This window comes from Pelodiscus sinensis, chromosome 6 (assembly GCF_049634645.1).
Source record: "Pelodiscus sinensis isolate JC-2024 chromosome 6, ASM4963464v1, whole genome shotgun sequence".
NCBI lineage: Eukaryota > Metazoa > Chordata > Testudines > Trionychidae > Pelodiscus > Pelodiscus sinensis.
Genome location: NC_134716.1, coordinates 118,665,539 through 118,683,850, shown reverse-complemented (window position 1 = coordinate 118,683,850; position 18,312 = coordinate 118,665,539). Strand labels below are relative to the sequence as shown.

Here is an 18,312-nt window from a genome sequence, read left to right as displayed (position 1 = left end):
TATGGGAAACCCCTCTTCCGTGAGGTAAGGGGTGGCAACCAGATACGTCAGGAGTGACATGTAACTTGTTTGTACCCATGTATAAAAGTGCAACCCAAAGAGTGGTCACTGGCTGACACTAGAATCCAGTGTTTAGTTGGGAGTTAGTACACTGCCATGGTGTACATGTGCAGGCCTTGACAAGCGGCGGCGAGCTCTGCTTGCCAGCCGCGTGATTTGGCATGCCGCACATGCGCAGACCACGCTGCACATGCGCTGCGGCGCCGTGCCGGGCTGAAATCTACTCGCCACAGGCGAGGAGATTGCCCTAATTGTCGAGCCCCGTACATGTGTATAGTCATGCAATGGCGAGTCTAGTCACAACTGTTGTACTTCATTTGGCAATAAACTTACTCGGGCGCTTTCGATTTGTGGTCTGTGGGGACTCCAAGTCTGTTGTGTAGACTAAATGTGCGTAGTTAACACATTAGACAGGGGAGCACACGCATGCACACAGCTGAAAGTTCATCATCAACAGAGTAGAGGACCTGTCAGGAACCCAACGGGACAACCCCGCCTGACTGATGACCGGCTACAGAACCTCACCCATCCACTCCCGTAACAGACCGCTAACCTCTGAGTTACTGAAGTCCCCAAATCATGGGTTAAAGACTTCGAATTACAGAGAATCCACCATTTAGTTTAAATCTGCAAGCCATTTGTGCTCCCAGGGCCATTCCTGGTGCCCTACACAGCCCGAGCACTTGCATCCCTTCTCGGGGCTGATCCACAAGGGTCATGGCAACAGGCCCAGAGCAGAGATCAGACCTACTCTTGCACTTACCAGCCACAGAGGAAAATGAAGCAACCTGACCCCAGCCCCCAGCCAGGTCGCTCGGGACAGGGAGTTTGAGGATGGGATGGATCCGCCCTCCCCCCACATTTACTGGCAGCGGGAAGTGGAATGACTTGACTGGGAGCTGGTAGAGTGGAGAGCGCTATGGCAGAGTCGCTCCACTTCCCGCTGCCACTTGCGAGTGTGGCGCCACGTCCTCCAGCCCCGTAGCTCAGCGTAAATGGGGGCAGAGCAGGGGTGGAGCTTAAGGGAAGAGGTGGAGTGGGAGCATAGGCTGTCGCACATCCCTAGAGTCAGTTCACAGTATAACCTACAGATGAGAACTTAAACTAGAATAGTTCAACTGATGCAATGCCCTAGGAGGGACACGCCTGTTTCACTGCAAGGCCAGGTCTATACTAGAACCAGAAGGTCAGCTTAAGGTACGCAACCTCAGCTACATAAACAACACAGCTGAAGTCAAGGTACCTTAAGCTGAGCTCGGCATCATCTCCACAGTGGGAGGTTGATGAAGTAAGTGCGCCCATCGGCTTCCCTTACTCCTTGTGAGGAGTAGGAGGGCTGGCACCAACCAGGGATGCCTTCAGCATTCTATTTAGCAGGTCCTTACTAGACTTGCTGAATCAAACACCAGAAGATCGATCTCCAGCATGGCAAGCAGAGATGTTGCCTACGAGCGAGGTTGCTTCCATTTCTTCTGGAGTTAGTTAGGAACAGGTTTAAGTTAAACCAAAACCAACCATTCAACTGAACCAAGAGGCACAAGCAGGACTGCACTGAATTAGCTAACATAACTTAACCAGTGCAGGTCTGTACATAGACCAACCCTAAGACAATAGGGAACAGGTGCTTACACACAGAGATGAGGAGCATGAGGAAATCATGAGACAAAGCTGCATAGTACGACAGGCAGTAGTCTCAGCCCAGCAGATGCCTACCAGACAAATTTTGGATGGTGTCACAGCAAAAGATATTTCCAAGAAGGAACAGGAAGGCCGAAGAGGAGGTGGGTTTGTGGATAAAGGGGGTTTCCATGATCAAAAAAAACAAAAAGCTTTTCAGAGTGTTTGTGGAGAGGGGGCGCTACAGGAGAATTTTTTTGGATTATTTGTAAACTTTACAAATCAGTCTCAGAGAGGTAGCCATGTTAGTCTGTAACTTTAAAAACAATGAGTAGTCCTGTGGCACATTAGAGACTAATATATATATTCTCTAACTATTATATATATAGATCTAGATCTAGATATCTATATATACACACACATGTATATCTATATATACACACTCTGTGTGTCATGAGCTTTCATGGGCAAAACCCACTTCCTCAGATAAGCAGAGTGGAGGAAAGAAAAGCAATTCACGGAAGTCAATCTGGTCTTCTCTAGTTTTTCCCCCCAAAGGACCACTTGGGACTCTCAGAATTAGTACTGGGACCACTGGCATCTTAAGGGCAGAGGTGGCACATACTTAGAGACATTCTGTCTCCCTCATGTTTATTATGCACTGGAATTGAATGGGTGTGAAAAATCAGTTTTCAAATAAAGGTGAAACTCTAGCCCTAATCATGCCAGTGAAACATTTAACATCCAATTCAATAGGACCAGGATTTCATCCTTAGCCCCTTGCTTTGATACAGTTTCACTAGTGTCACAGCACCAAGCCTTCCAGGCCAGATGACACCTACATTTCTAGGTAAACTAATAAGTGAGGGGATTTTTTTTTTTTTTGCTTGTAAAACCTTGTATGATATATAAAGAGAGCCATAATATAGCCCATGCTCAATTCTTACACCTCAACCAGCCTCTTAGCTCACTGCTAGAGCTACTAACAGAAACCAAAATTCTATTTACAGTATTATCCACGGAAACTCTAAAGAGACCATTTCAAGGTGACAAATCAGCAGCTGATGTTTCCAGATTCTGCAAAAGAGACACAGGATTCCAAGCAAATGGAAATTAACATTTCAGCCACTTTAAAAAAAAAAACACCACTCTAAGGCAGGGGTGGGCAAAAGGGCCTCTGCAGGCTTGATCTGGCCCACAGAGGCCCTGCTGCTCCCCTGCCCCCAGGCCAATTAGGGTTTGGGAGCGGGAAGAGTGCAGGAACTTTCCTCCGCCCTCCCCCCGACCCTGCGAGCAGCGCGTGGCACTCTCAAGTGCTGCATGCTCCTCACAGGGCAAGGGTAGGCCAGGAAAAGGTTTTGCGTGCTCCCCCCAGCCCTTGGGTTGCCCAATGGTTGAACCAAAAATACCAAACACTCCCCCCCCCCCAAAAAAAAACACTGGGGGGAAAATTCTGTTGAGGGGGGAAAAAGAGTGGGGGGACCAAAGTCGTTGAGCAGAGTGCATGCAGAGTCAGAATAGGAACAGGAGAGCAGTTGAGCGCTAAGACCCAGGGAAGACATTGCTTCCACTTGGTCTTTAGGTTGTTTGCTGGCAGCCATTTTGTGTCCTTGTTCAAGCCAGAACTTAGCTTCCCTGTGGAACCAGGTAAGCATAGGATCCGGCGGCAGGGGAGTGTCGGGGAGGCCAGGTGCTAGGGTTCCCAGGTGTCCGGTATTTTCACTTCCTGCTGGGGGGGGGGGGGGGGGGGGGAAATCAGAAAATACCGGACATTTTAGGTGGCTGGTATTTTCTGAATTTTTTTTTTAAACCGGACAGGAGGCGAAAAGACCGTATTGTCTGGATCAATACCAGACACCTGGCAACCCTACCCAGCCCCTAGGCCAATCAGGGCCTGGAGGCAGGGAGTGTGTGTGAAAACTCTTCCCGCCCTGCAAGGGGCATGGGTGCCTAGTGGGAAGGGGGGGCAAAGGGGCTCCCCCACCCCAGACCAATTATGGTCTGGGGGTGGGGAAGCCCAGAAGCATTCGGGCCCAAAAGATTTTGCACACCCCTGCTCTAAGGGTTTCAAGCAGCTTGGAGCACTTACCAAAAGGAACGGAGGGCTCCTAGTAGCCAGGTCTGCTGTATTCCATGTCTACAGAATTGTTTGGAAGGTGGAATTTTCATGCTATGGAAAACTGACATTTAAGTTGATTGGGACAGAAAGATAAAAATATTGAAAAGTTTAACGGAACAAAAAGAATTCCAAAAAGTTTCAAAATCAGTAGTAAAAAGATGTTGGCTGTCATTTTGACTTGACAGGTGGGTTTTTTCCCCCCCTTCTTAAAACCAAAAAACCTTAGAGTGCTATACGACCTTTTTTGTTTGGACCTAAAGATATAATTTCATTAGGAAATGTTGATTCAAACAAAAGTGTCAGTTTCAACATTTGTTAGAAATTGAAATTACTATTTTTCCCCAAAAAATATTGGCCACGACAAAAGACTGTGTGAAGATACTGTACGTGAAAAGTTGTGACCACCTTCAGCTGTGTCTACATGTGAGACACACACACACACACACACACACACACACACACACACACACACACACATTCTCTGGCTCAATGAATAGGTAAGTATTTTATACAAAGTGGAACTGCTTCAACTGGAGACAAGAAGTAACCTCCAACCTCCAGTAGCTGAGTGGGTAGCCTGGAGCAGGGCACTGGGAGTTGGCAGCCTCACAGGGGCCAGAAGTGGCAGCAGGGGAAGGGGAGGAGGGACAGACCATCAGCTCTCATCCCATCCCCACAGCCGCTTCCTGCTGCCAACTCCCAGCCTACAAATCCATAGTATGGGGGCTGCTCCAGCCCACTGTGGTGGGTGAGGTAGGTTCTCCATCCCAGCAGGCTGGAATTGCTCCCACCCATCACCTTGTTTAATCAGTTAAATGGTTAAACTTGAAAATAAAATGGTTAACTAGTTCAACGGGCTTTTACATTCCTAATGTAGAACAGGGCTCAGTCCTACTGGCTTTCAATGGAAGTTAGGAGGAGTATACACCTACAACTTATGTCACCCTAGCAATGTCACTCAGGGTATGAAAAATTTCCAAGTCCCGCGATAGCCCCTGCTAGGTTAAAAGTTCTTCTGTCGGCCTAGCTACCACCTCCCAAGGAACATCCCCTTCCATCAACATAGCCAATGTCTACACTACTACACGACAACACTGTAGCTGTGTCACTGTAGCTCTTGTAGTTTAGCCATCCTGTTAGATTCCTAAGTCACTTAGACACTTTTGAACATTTTTCTAAGCGTTGCCTTCTAAAGCATTTCCCCATTCAGCCTACACAAACATACATGTATTTTTTATAATCCCACAAAGCAAGAGGAAGAAAAACCTGCTTTCAAGGTTCAGAATAGCATGCCAATGTGTCGTTCTTTGACTTTTACAGCAATTTAATTGTTATTGCTGGTTTGATTTACAGGCACCCAAGACAATACATTTACACCCAGTTAGGAGCCAAGGATTTGCCTGGCAATTTACCTGAGCTATTCTGAGAGGTGGAAAGAAGCAAGCAGAGACATCCAGGAAGTGATAAAAATAAATAAAAGAACAGGCTTAGCCATATGAAATGAAAATGACAAGTTGCAAAAAAAAAAAAAAAAAAAAAAAAAAAAAAAAAACTTTGCTTGCTCAATTTGTCAACAACTGCTTGAGGAAGAGCCAACAGGAAATAGGATGGGGGAGAAAGATGGTCTTCAGCAGGTTTCTGTTTTCATTTAAGTTCCATTTGTTGAGGCAGCTTTACATTAATATCTGATCTTTTGCTTCTCGGCATGGAATATGGCTTGGTGAAAGGGATAACTAAGAATTTCTGACACTGCTCATACTCCTATCTATAATGCCTGCAGAGAATATGAGGCATTAGAGAAGAGAACTCTCTGCCCTACAGCAGTTACAAACTAATTTAGGCATAACAGAGTAAATGATAAACTAGGTGGGAGTGAAGGAAAGGGTAATGAGAAGAAAATTGTGATTGGTTTTGCAATTGTCTCTACACAAGTCCACCAGCAAAGAGTGAACCGGAGACATTCATCCTCCAAGCACAGGCCTCTATCACTGGACCTAAACAAGTACCTTCATTAGCTAGTAGCAGACTCTTATCCCTTATAGAGCAACCACACTCACTTAGCCAGTATCTTTCAAGTTATCTAGTAGATATGCATGCATCTTAAAGGAGTGGCATTCTTAAATTGTTTGCTTAAAAGCTACAGTTGTGACACTTGCAGAAAAATTGTGCGAAAATAGGAAGAAAAGAACACCAAGAACGAAGGGGAAGAGAAGAGAAGTTCATGGGCAAGTGGATGAGACTAAACAAGAAGGATACAGTAGCAAACAGAAGAAAAGTAAGGGAAGGTATCAGTGGATGGCTGCATGATCTGAACTATATTTACTAGTTTATAGTCACCACCTAATTGGATACTTTTAGCTACTATTTTTCAAGGGACAATATACACAGCTTCCTATGATTGCTCTTTGAATGCTAGTCTCACACAAGGGTATGATGGATTGTGATACAAAATAAGCAGTTCAGATCCAAGTCAACCCAAGATCAGTTGGCTTGGTTAACAAGGTACAGTTACTTTGAAGAACTCGCTGTCCTTTTGTTCTTTATAACATTTTCCTCCTTTACCACAATTGTCATAGGACTTACACTAAGTCAATCAGAAAGTCCTAGGTGAGTACTGCCCGAAAATGCTGAACACTTGTGACGTCAAGAATGCCCCACCAGCCAACCATTAAGTGGCTTTGGTCAATCCACATCCACAGCTGTACTTCACTGTTTTGTATCTGTTACGATTCAGTGGTGATTCTTCAGACTGGTGCAAACATAGAAACTGTGTAGCCATAATACTCTACCCTTGTCACCTGCTGTGGGAACAGGGTTCAAACTTTTGTCTAAAAACAACAAAACAATGTGTTGCCTGGCCCAACTGCACAGATATCCCCTTCCTAACCACCAGTGATGAGGCCAGTCTACAGAGTCTGCCATTGCTACCACCGATGGAGAAGCATAGCCACCAAGCTTCATGTGATATAGACACAGCAGAGAAGTTCTTACTCTCGCATGGTGGTATCCTCAAGGTCCACAGATTGTCAATAAGTGAAGAATAAGTGGAGAAAAGCTCTGCTTCCTTTTGCTTCCCCTTCCCTCCCCGCCCAAATAAACAGAGTAAAAAAATTAAAAGGAGAAAGTTGGAGCTGTATCCTGTGAGACTAGCACAAAGGGACCCTGATCCTTGAATGACACTTTGAGGTACTAACACAACACAAACAAGAATGCACTGTAACCAGCTTATCTTTGGTTCAACCCAGGCAAAACTCCTATTGACTGCACTAAGACTTCTGCCAAAGGGAAAACTGAAAAACAGGGGGCTTGATGTTGGAGAAAACACACACACACACACACGCCATCATTAGAGGGTACTGAATGCAATTTGTAATCAGCTATTACAAATGACTGGATACTAGAAGATGTGTGCATTGCTCAGGTCTTTAACTCAAATAACTCACTGCTCTGGGACCACCTGCGGATGAAGGGTTCAATATGCAGGCTGATCTGGGGAGGGAGAACTATCCCAGCCCTCTCACTGCAAACACATGGAGCCAGGTGAGAAGTGCCTCTCCATGGCTACTGAAGCTGCAGCGGGCATAGCAGGGGGAGGGGATGCATGTCCTCAAACTGGGGGGCAGATACAGACAAACTCTCTGAAATATATAGTGGCTAGCTGTTCCTTTCTCCACACCGGCCCTCTGCTGGCCCAATGTGGTTATAGCTGTGCGGGTCCTCATCTCTGTCCCCTTGCGGTCCCCCCTCCCGCCCCGATGGTCATTCTGCCATATAACTGTCCCTCCTCCAGAAAACTCCCTTTCCATTTTATGAGAAACAATCTAATTCCATATAGGGATGTTAAAATGTGTTTAAGTAAATGTGTAACTGCTGAAAATTCCAGCAGTTACATGCGGGTGGCAGTCAGCTCCCTGGGAAATGGTGCACATGGGAAGCCAGCTTTAAGCCTGCTCCCTGTGCATACTGGGAGCCTGTAACTGTGAACGTGAATGATGAACCCAGGCTCATTGATTAACCATGTACACAGTTACATTTTCACATCCCTAATTCCATGCACATCCAATTATCTTGGCACAACCAAACTCTTACCTTGCTTTAAAAGTTATGATAAGAGGAAGCTGAATACAAAACTTGGTGGTCCCAGCTCTTACCGCTAACAAGTTCTTGAGCAAATGGACTCACATACAGATGCACATTTCTAATATATAGTAAGATGAATTACCAAAAGGTCCTTTGGGAAGCCCCAAAGGATTGCCACCAGAAATGGCCACACAGAGGGAAATGAGGAATTAATCTCTTATCAGCTACTTGGAAAAAGAAAAATAGTTCAACTCTAAAGGAATGGTTCAAACAAAGACGGGAGGTGGCTGTCACTGAAAATTAATGCACCAATTACAAATCCAGAAAAATAGACACAGGACAAATAGATGCTTAATTATTTGGTTACTATTTATTCATTACTCAAACCAAGTAACTTCAATAGCAAAAAAAATCAGCACACCTATTTGATCTGTTTGATTATTAACAAATGTGCCTGCTTTGTTAAATAAGTGTCAGCTTTTACTCTGTTTAACCAATCCACTAGAAATGACACATCTGTCATGTAAAGATGTTCATACTGTAGCCTGATAACACCTGTCAAATAATGAGAATCAGTGATTTTAGTGCTATAACACGTTTCTCTAACGAAGACTCACTGTTGTAATGTAATTATTCCATCTGACATTTATATGGTTAGAACAAACAAAACTGCTAAAACTTCCTAAATATAGAACTACTTAAGCCAAACCAAAAATCATCCAAAAAAAGCCCCGCAGATTAGACTGTAAGTGTCCTGGGGTATAAGTCATCGCTTCCTGCCTGTTCATAAATGGCAAAATAAGAATCTATCAACATGTCCTTTATAAGCCTCCACATTCAGGTGTTCAGAGGCCACAATAAAACTTCTGAGCAGGCCGTTAAGTAGGTCAGCCATATACCGAACTGGAACATTTTGAAGGAGGGAATGAGAAATGTAGAATGGACTAAAATAATTGCATGCACCACTGCAACCACATCAGGGTCCCAGCCTCGCAACACTTATGAGTGAGGCAGGTCTACACTGAAAACTCACCTCAGAAAAGCAATGTTTTTCAGGGGTGTTGAAAAAATCCACCCCCCTGAGAGTTCTAGTTGTGCTGACCTCACCCCCAGTACAGATAATACTAGCTACCACCTCCCAGAGAGATGGATTAATTACAGCAATAGAAGAACCACACCGATCACCGTAGTGAGCATATACATAACCAGTGGGGGCTGGAGCAGCTCCCCATCGGGTTGCTCCAGCCAGTTGTGGACAGCAGTAGCCCCTGCCTATGGTGAGGGACTGCTCCAGCCCAGCTTGGCTAGCGTGCTCCACCTCAGCCACTCCTTTACCTGGTTAAACACTATATTTAACCAATTACACGGGATTTTTACATCCCTAGCCTGAGGGTGACTTTACTCATGTGAACAGCACCATTGAATTCCATGGTACCACTCACATGATCTGACTAACTCAGACATAAGCGCTGGCAGGATCAGGCCCTACATGACTCAATACAATAAACAAGGCTCATCTCTCATAAGACATTCCATGGTCATTTATTTTGACCCGAGTGGGCTAGTCAAACAGATCAAAAAGTTTCTATTGAATTTCCCCCTTCTCCCTCCAAGGAAAATTATCTTTCTGACCAAAATGAACACTTCCACATACACACAAAATTTCAATTGCAATTAGGTGTGGATTTTAACCCCAAAAAATTAGAAACAAAAAAGTTTCTGAAACACTGAGGAAGTTTTTGTTTGAACGGGGGCCAGGCAGAAGAATACTCACTTTTTATACTTACCTTCCATCGTTCTAGTGGAAGGAATAAAAGTGGTTTTTCCATGCTGACAAAATGAAAAAATTCAGTATTTGAAAATTTCAAAAAACTTTTTTCAAACTTGAAAAAGATAAAAGAAATTTTAATAGAAAAATTATTTTCATTCCTTTCAAAATATTTCACAAAATCTATTTCTCTCTTCCCCATCTGCTCCACTGCATAGCTTTATTCATTTAGGATCCCTCTATCTGGACTGCAACAGATCTTCTATTTAAATAAAACACACACACGATCCCTTCTTTAAAAATGCAGAGGGGAAAGGAGAAGCCAGCATGTCTTCACTGCTGTGGAGATAGACGCTGTAGAGGTCGATCTTCCGGCGTTCGATTTAGCGGGTCTAGTAAAGGCCTGCTAAATCAAATGCTGAGTACGCCCCTGTTGACCACAGTACTCCTCGTGAGGTGTAAGGGAAGTCAAAGGTAGCCTGTCTCCTGTCAACATCTCACTGTGGGGACAACACCAAAAGTCTGCTTAAGGTTCATCCACTCCAGCTACATTATTTACAAAGCTGGAAATGCATGCCTTAAGCCAACTTTCAGCTGTTGGGCAGACATGCCCGCAGTTGCTTCTGAAAACTTATTTGGGAGGAGCTGTACCTCAGCTGACAATGTACAACATGTTGCTAAACTGGTGCTGCAGGCTCTTTCATCACTACATGGCTCAGACTCACGGGAGGAAGGAGATAAGAACAAGATTTTCAGAAGTGTCCAACATTATTAATTTGTATGATGGTGACACTTGACCTCCATCTGAACCAGACCCCCATCTTGCTAAGTGCTATACAGACAGAACAAAAAGCAGCCCCCCAAAAGCTGACCATCTCAATAGATTTGAGGCCCAACTTGCCCCCACTGCATCCTTGGATATTCAGCCCTTACAGCGCTCTTAGTTTCCAAGTGAAATTTAGAATATGGAGCATCTCTGAAAAGTATGCCTGTGCCAGTCTCAAACTGGACACCAAAGACCTGAGGCCTCCCAACTAGAACTGTGCGAACAGATCAGGCAGCTTTGCAACAAAAAGAATTTGGTAACAATCCCAAAAGTGTTCCAGTCTCCCCAAAGCAGCACTGTTCTCTAAGGGGAAAGTGTTATGGATGGAAATTCAGCCAGCATCAGTTGTAGGGTTGCCAATTCTGGTTGGACATATAATTTCCTAGAGGTTTCATCAAATGATGTAATGTTGAATTAAAGTTTAATCTTTAGTTCCTGGAGATTCCGGGACAGTATTGGAGGGTTTGCAACCCAAATCAGTGGAGATCTTTTGTAAATCCTTCCTGTGACAGGGGAGGGAGAGCAAACGCTGCATGGAACAAGGGGGAGGGGGGGGTCTTGGGGAAGAATGTGATATTCTCCGTAGATGTGAAGACACACAGGTTCACACAGCATTTTCCATTGCCCCCAAAAAGCTTCTCCCTGAGCACCTTCCATGTATGGATTGCTCCTTCTCCATCGAGAAGGGAGAACTGGCCTCTGCTGTAACACCTTTTTGCCAGTCACTGTGGCAGAGGCAGTCACCCAGTGCTGGAAGGGAAGAAGGAATAGGGTGGGGACCGTGGCAAAGGAAGAGATATGCATCAATCTCCTTTGGTCCCTCAGAGCCTCAGATAATTCAGCATCCAGCCTTTCCTGCGTAGTCCCTCAGGGACCAATGGACAGACGAGTGCTATCCGAGCTCTAATGGAGCAAGAAAGCAGCAGGCTGCCCAGCCAAGACCCAGAGAGACAGAGCCTCTGAGACGGTGGTCCAGGTCTTTCCATCTAGATTTTGGGGTAGCTCAATTCAGGGATGTGCTCCTTCTGCAGCTTTTCAAAGTGGGAGGGGCTGATCCGGTGCACCACTTTTAACTTAAGGGCTTGCCTCCATGGCAGCGCTAGCTCAAGGTGTAACTTGAGGACTGCCCGTAACCTGACTCCAGCCCACACACAAAAAGTCTCTAGCTCAAATGAGGGGCTGTTTTAAACTTGGAGGTAGCTGGTGGCCCATTGCAGAGGGCTGGATGAGGATTAGTGGGGGGAGCTGGAGAGCTGCTAATGCAGTAGGAACACAGCTACTTTATGCTGCCAATACAAATTTTGCAGAAAAAAAACCACAACAGATAGCCTGGTAGCACTTTATAGACTAACAAAACATGTAGATGGTATCATGGGCTTTCGTGGGCACAGTCCACTTCTTCAGATGACCGGAATTATAAATTGGGGATATGAAAACTCGAAATAAAGAGGAGGGGGGAAGGGGTGTGCAGTGTGGCTGCTTCAAGTAGGCTAACTTAACTGCAAATTAGTAGAGTGAATGAGAGTCAAGATATTCTCATAGCCCACATCAGATTCGAGCAAAATGTCTGGATGCAGGTCTTTCAAACCTCCTTCTCTCAAATACTTTCCCACATGAGCACTTGATGGCTTAGTCACTCCCAGCGGCAAAGGAGGGCTTTGAATTTACATTTTTCAGAGGGGTGTTAAAACACAAAGCCTGGATCTCACAGAGCTTCCTCTCTCCAGCTGAAGTCAAAATTGAGCCATGATAAAAATGGGTGTTGCCTATAGCAGAAAAGTGGAGGCAAAGCACAAACAAATGCTTATTTTCATACTTTTGTACCTTGTATTTGCATGCCAATGGTGCCATGCTATGGATGGAGACAATGGACCCATTACAATACTTAGTGCTCACACCTCACATTGTAAACCAGTAATAGAGATGTAGCCCTGTTAGTCTGGTCTAGCTGAAAGAAAAGACAGGACTATGCAGCACTTTAAAGACTAACAAGGTCATCACCTAATAAACCATCTTGTTAGTTTTTAAAGTGCTGCATAGTCCTGTTCATTGTAAACCAGATCAGGCACATTCAGCCAACTACCACCCCCCATTACCCTCCTCCACGCACAGACTTCAGGGAGGCTGCTCTGTTCCCTCTCAGTCAGGCTAACCACTTTGTGAGGAAAGGAAGGGGCCATTAGCGCCTCTTTACAGACAGGGAATGGCAGCACCAAGAAGCTAAGGACATTTCCAGAAATGGCTCCCAATTTTGGATGCCTCAATATTGGGTGTCCAAATCTAGGCATCTGGAACCTGCCTTACATAAGCATTTCATAGCCACGGCTCTGACTGCCTTCTACTGGAGTTTTGTGGGTGCCTACGCATCCAAAAATTAAGTCACTCAAGGTCAGCAGAGAAATCTGGGCCATAAGAACAGCCGTACTGGGTCAGACTAAAGGTCCATCTAGCCCGGTAGCTTGACAGTGGCCAGCACCAGGTACCCCAGAGAGGGTTGACCGAAGACAATGATCAAGCGATTTGTCTCCTGCCATCCTTCTCCAGCCTCTGACAAACAGAGGCCAGGGACACCATTTCTATCCCCTGGTTAATAGCCTTTTATGGACCTAACCTTGGTCCATATGGTCCTTTTATGAGCCCAAGTGACTTACCTAAAAATCACATCCCACTTCAGTGTAAGAGCAGGGAATCCAGCAGAAGAGTGTCTAACTCCTACCCCTGTGATTATTAGACTGTATCAAGGGCCCAGAAAGTTTCTGTCATCTGCCCTGTCCCAGCAAGTTACCTCATGCCTGCAGACCCCAGCACCAACAGATTACAGTTTGTCTCCAATGAAGACACAGCTCACAGGAGCTGGTTTGTTTGTAGGATTGATTGGGACCATAAAAGTTCAATATATTGCAGCTGCTTACACACCCAGCCTGACCCAGCTGCAGGGAACCAGCATTCCAGGGGGCAGGCACAGTTGGTGGACAATTGGGGGGGCACATTTGACCCCAGTTTAACTGAGCCTGTACAGAAACAAGGAATGAAATCCTGGCCCCATGGAAGTTAATAACTCCCATGGTCTGTAATGGAGCCTGGCTGTCCCGTCCCCCCCCCCGCCCAAGTCCAGACACAGCAGGGATGGGGTCACGCGCCACTGAAATGCAGCCACTTCTGGGCTGCAACACAGCCCCCTGCTCGACAGCACACAGCAACAGGCGGTACACGAAGAACACCCGTCCCAAACGCCACAGAGCGCGGCCAGCAGCTGTAGCTACTGCCTCGCAGGCAGCTTTCACCACGCACGTTATTTGCTTCAGCCATCTCCGGCTGGGTGGGCACCCGTTTCCCAAACTGACAGACACTAAAAGCGGCTGCCCTGCGCCAGCAGAAGCCAGCCCGCTCCGGGTCCGCAGACGGAAAGGCTGGGACAAGCCCAGCCTGTGGCATTGAACTGCTGCCGAGAAAGAAACATGCTCTTGAGAACCAAGAAAAGACAAATCTGCGGCTCAGTCCAGCTGCTCTGTCCTGCGCCAGCTGTTCCCCCGCCCTCTCCCTCCAGCCTGCTGTTCTCGCTCACCCAGAAGTTCTCCTTGAACAAAGTCTCCCTCATGGTGCAGGAAAAGCTGCAGCAAAGCGCCATAGGCTGTAGCGTGTCTGAACCACCACCCGCACCGACTCAGCGCTGGTAACTTTTTAGTTCCTCCTCCGCAACCCTGGTGCCTCCCACTGGTTCCTCTGGGTCCTAAACCCCAAAGCAACCTACCCGCCTGCCTCCTTTCTCCTCTCTTCCCTGCCACGCTAAAGAGCTGGTCCCCACAGGACTTTCCTCCCGCCAAGCCACCTTGCATTTCTCAGCTGGTTTTCTTTTTAGGGGCTCTTTTCTTTAGCGGGAGAAGGACAAGGAATGGAGAGTCTGGGCTTTAGAAATGAGGAGCCCAGTGAGTGCAAGTTTGGATGTTTCCTCCCTGGGCTAGTTACTGAATGCAGCAGGTTCAAACATCATGGCTGCGTCTAGACTGGCAAGTTTTTCGGCATGTGGAAAAACTTGCCAGCTATCTACACTGGCCGCTTGAATTTCCGCAAGAACACGGACTTCCTACTGTCTGAAATCAGTGCTTCTTGCAGAAATACTATGCTGCTCCCGTTCGGGCAAAAGTCCCTTTTGTGTAAAGGTTTTGTGCAAAAGGGCCAGTGTAGACAGCTCAGTTTTGTTTTGCGCAAAAAAGCCACGATCGCGAAAATGGTGATCGGGGCTTTTTTATGCAAAAGCGCGTCTAGATTGGCACAGACGCTTCTCCGCTTTTCTGTTAAAAGCATTTGCAGAAAATCATGCCAGTCTAGACATAGCCCATGGGTCAAGTCCCTACCCTAAATCAGTGTGGCCTAGTGGCAAAAACACTAGCCTGGGACTCCAGTGACCAGAATTCTCCTCCTTGCAGCTCTCCTGAGGGGGTAACCTCAGACAAGCAAGGCTCCATGACTAGGTTTCCACATACATAACATTGAGATGTTAGTCACTTGCTTGGTAAAGAGCTTTAAACTCTAATGATTAAACCAGCTGAAAAGCTAAGGATTATGATTAAGAATATGTTCAGTTGCTAATGCACGCACAACATTTGCAGATGTAAAGCATCATGAAAACAAGAACAATGGGGAGGGAGGTCCAGATCTTCAATTGTTCAGTGTCCACCTCTGGTTCTGGGTGGGCCTTAGCCTTTCCAAATGATGATCTGTAACACACACCGCTGTTTGCAGGGATGAATCAAGGGGAGAAGGGAAATGCCAAGAGAAAGGGGAAAACACCATTAATAATCACTGCCCACTGGCAACCGTCATCCCAAAATACCCACATCAGGGTTTCTTTAAAGAATCCGTGGGATGTATGCAAAGTTTCACTGCCTATGTGCCAACAGGCAAAGGGCACAATTAATTGAGTGAAACTGGCTGTGCATCATTCCCATAAGGTGTGTGACTTTACCCTGGGATTAGATAATTAATAGATTCCAAGCCAGAAGGATTCAGTGTGATGATCTAGTCTGACCTCCCACAGAGCACAAACCCTCACCCTAGGATTGCTCATCACCTCAGAAAATCAGACTCTTTTTGTGCTGTCTGGATTTTGGCCCCCAGAATGAGTGGCCTCTTTTGAAAATTTGGCTGGAAGTGAGTCTGCCAGTGTCCTAGGATTAGTTATAGAAATGTAGCCGTGTTACTCCGGTGTAGCTGAAACAAAAAATAGGACTGTGTAGGAGTGATTTTAGAAGCATGGCCAGGATGAAAGCACAGGCATTAATCTAATCTAATCACTAGACAATGCTTTTTCCCTGCCTGCATTTGATTATTTTCCACAGTACGAACACAGTGGTAATAAGCACTGTTACAACAGAACCTTCTGACATGAACCTGCAGGTCGATTTGCTGACATCTGACTAAACAAACACAGCCTAGAATTAGTCTCTACTGCCTGCTTTTCAGCTACTGGATAACCAAAACCTATAGAAAACCTGCCTATCCTAGGGTCATATTAATTAGCTGAATACTAGTGCTTCTGCTCCTGAAGAGGGTGGCTGATCTCAATCAAGTTAAGTTCACATTGGCATCTGGGGTTTTTCATCTCACCAGGGTCTGAGCAGCTGTGCTACCTGCATTACCGGATCTTCTCTGTTTCTGCCTGCCTGTGTGGCTGGCAGGTAGAACCCTTGATTCTTTGTGCTGTGACCCTCTAGGAATCTTTCCCATTCTATAATGGGAGAATGTCTCAGTCCTGCGAAGGAAACTGTGGTAGGGCCCTGGAGGTGATTTAGCTTACATCCCCACTGCAAAAGTGGGCAGGTGTCTGCCCAATTTGAAGTGGAGCCTGGCTCCTAATCTATGTGCCCAGCTGGGTAAACTGAGTCCAGATTTAAAGCACCTCCCAATCCAAAGGATTTTGTGTGTGTGTGTGTGTGTGTGGCTGGCTGGAGGGTTGGGCTAAAAGCTGGGTCAGAGCGTGGGTGAACATTGAAGTGCAGACATATTCTGAGAGGTGCAGCTGCTTCCATGGTTTATTATATACTATAACTAGCAAGGTTATCCTAAATCGTTCCATGATAGGAGAGTGTTGTCCCCATGAGGAATGATCTAGTGGTAAAAGGAGAATCTGTTAGAGGCCATGTCTCTGTGTGCAAAAAGGCACCACGTGGCTGCATTGACACAAGGGAGGGACCCTACTCACTTCCAGCTTCCTGGCAACACAGTGGAAGTTACACAACCTAGAAATTCTCCACCAGTGCCACGGCCCCCACCCACTGCTGGAGTCTCCAAATTATGGCAACTATCTCATATGGCTGCAGACTGTAGGTACTTTCAAAGGTCTACAAGTTGTAGTAATATAATATGGAGGCCTGGTGTGTAGTAATATGGAGGCCTGAGGCCTAGCCAACAAAGGTCAAAACTTTGCTAATATAAAGTAAAGCTAAGTTGTGAACAAGAGGCAGGCCCATGCTCATGGAATTTGACTGATAGTGGGACTGATAGTATAAAACACTAATTGGTACTGGGCACATGATGAAAGCACATTCCAAAGGGATGGTAACAACACCTTGTTAAGAAGCACGTTGGTACCCACACACTCCCCACAGACAACAGAGACGTATTGACCCAGGTTTAGGAGAGTATAAAATGACAGCATGGTGGATAGAGATGTTTTGATCGAACCCCCAGGAGCAGGGTGATGGGTGGCTTCTAAGTAACGTCAGAGGGTAGCAACCTGACATGTCTGGAGTGATATGTAACTTGTTTGTACCCATGTATAAAGTTGTTTCTTGGAGGGGCTGTCTTTGTCCGGTCCAGGGGGCAGCGAACCCCCTTATTGACTAAGCTGATCCACTGTAATGGGGTACATATGTGTTGTGGTTTGGTTGAGTCTACTGACAACTATTACTGTATTTCGTTTGACAATAAACCTGGCTTGGTGCCATGTTCTAGTAGAATGTTCTTCTAAATGAAAACGTAAAAGGATCATTCTGACAGATTGGGTCACAGAGATCCCCTTGAGGCTGTCACCTGATGGGCTGATCATACCACTGAGCCCACCTACCTGCCCTCTAGGGCGCCCCACCACCCTGCCTTGCTGGGCCAGAAGCTCTGGTCTTCCCCAGCAAAGGCACAGAGTTGAAGTCACAACCCATTGCAGAGTAACACAGACACTGACAGCAGCTCAACTCTGGGTTTGTTCATGCAACGTTCAGTCAACCTGTGGAACTCCTTGCTAGAGGATGTTATGAACACCAGGACTTCAACAGGGTTCAAAAAAGAGCTAGATAAATTCATGGAGTATAGATCTATCAATGGCTATTAGCCAGCATGGATAGCAGTGGTGTCCCTAGCCTCTGTTGATTAAAGGCTGGGAATGGGCAACAGGATGGGATCACTTAATTATCTGTTCTGTTCAATCCGTCTGGGGCACCTGGCATCAGCCACTGTTGGAAGACAGGATACTGAGCTAGATAGACCTTTGGTCTGATCCAGTATGGCCTTCTTATGTTCTTATGGGAAGGCTCAATCTTGACATAGACCCAATAGAATCAAATCCCCAGATAAATCCATCTTACTCTGCACAACAATGTTACACAGAGCAAGTTCATAACTTGTTCACTCTATTAATGAACGAGAGATATGGATGGCTGTTGTTCCCTCTCCCAAGTAACAATTATTTACTGTAGGTTTGATAATAAGCAAAAATAATTGTATTAAGTGTAAAAAGTGGTTGTAAGTAATGACAGGAAGAAAAAGTAAGTTACTAAATTAAAATAAACAAAACACACCAGCTAAGCCTAGTACACAAAGAGAAATGGTTATAAATCATAATTTCTC

The 18,312-nt window shown here is 45.8% G+C and overlaps 1 protein-coding gene across 1 annotated transcript in view; it reads right to left on the bottom strand.

Moving 5' to 3' along the window:
- PSTPIP2 (proline-serine-threonine phosphatase interacting protein 2) overlaps positions 1 to 14,195 on the bottom strand; it is a 62,333-nt gene extending 48,138 nt beyond the window's left edge. Inside the window, exon 1 of the mRNA XM_006136773.4 lies at positions 14,036 to 14,195. Coding sequence (XP_006136835.1) covers positions 14,036 to 14,098 — 63 coding nt within the window. The 5' untranslated portion in view covers positions 14,099 to 14,195. The remainder of the gene's footprint in view (positions 1 to 14,035) is intronic.
- Positions 14,196 to 18,312: the final 4,117 nt, after the last annotated feature.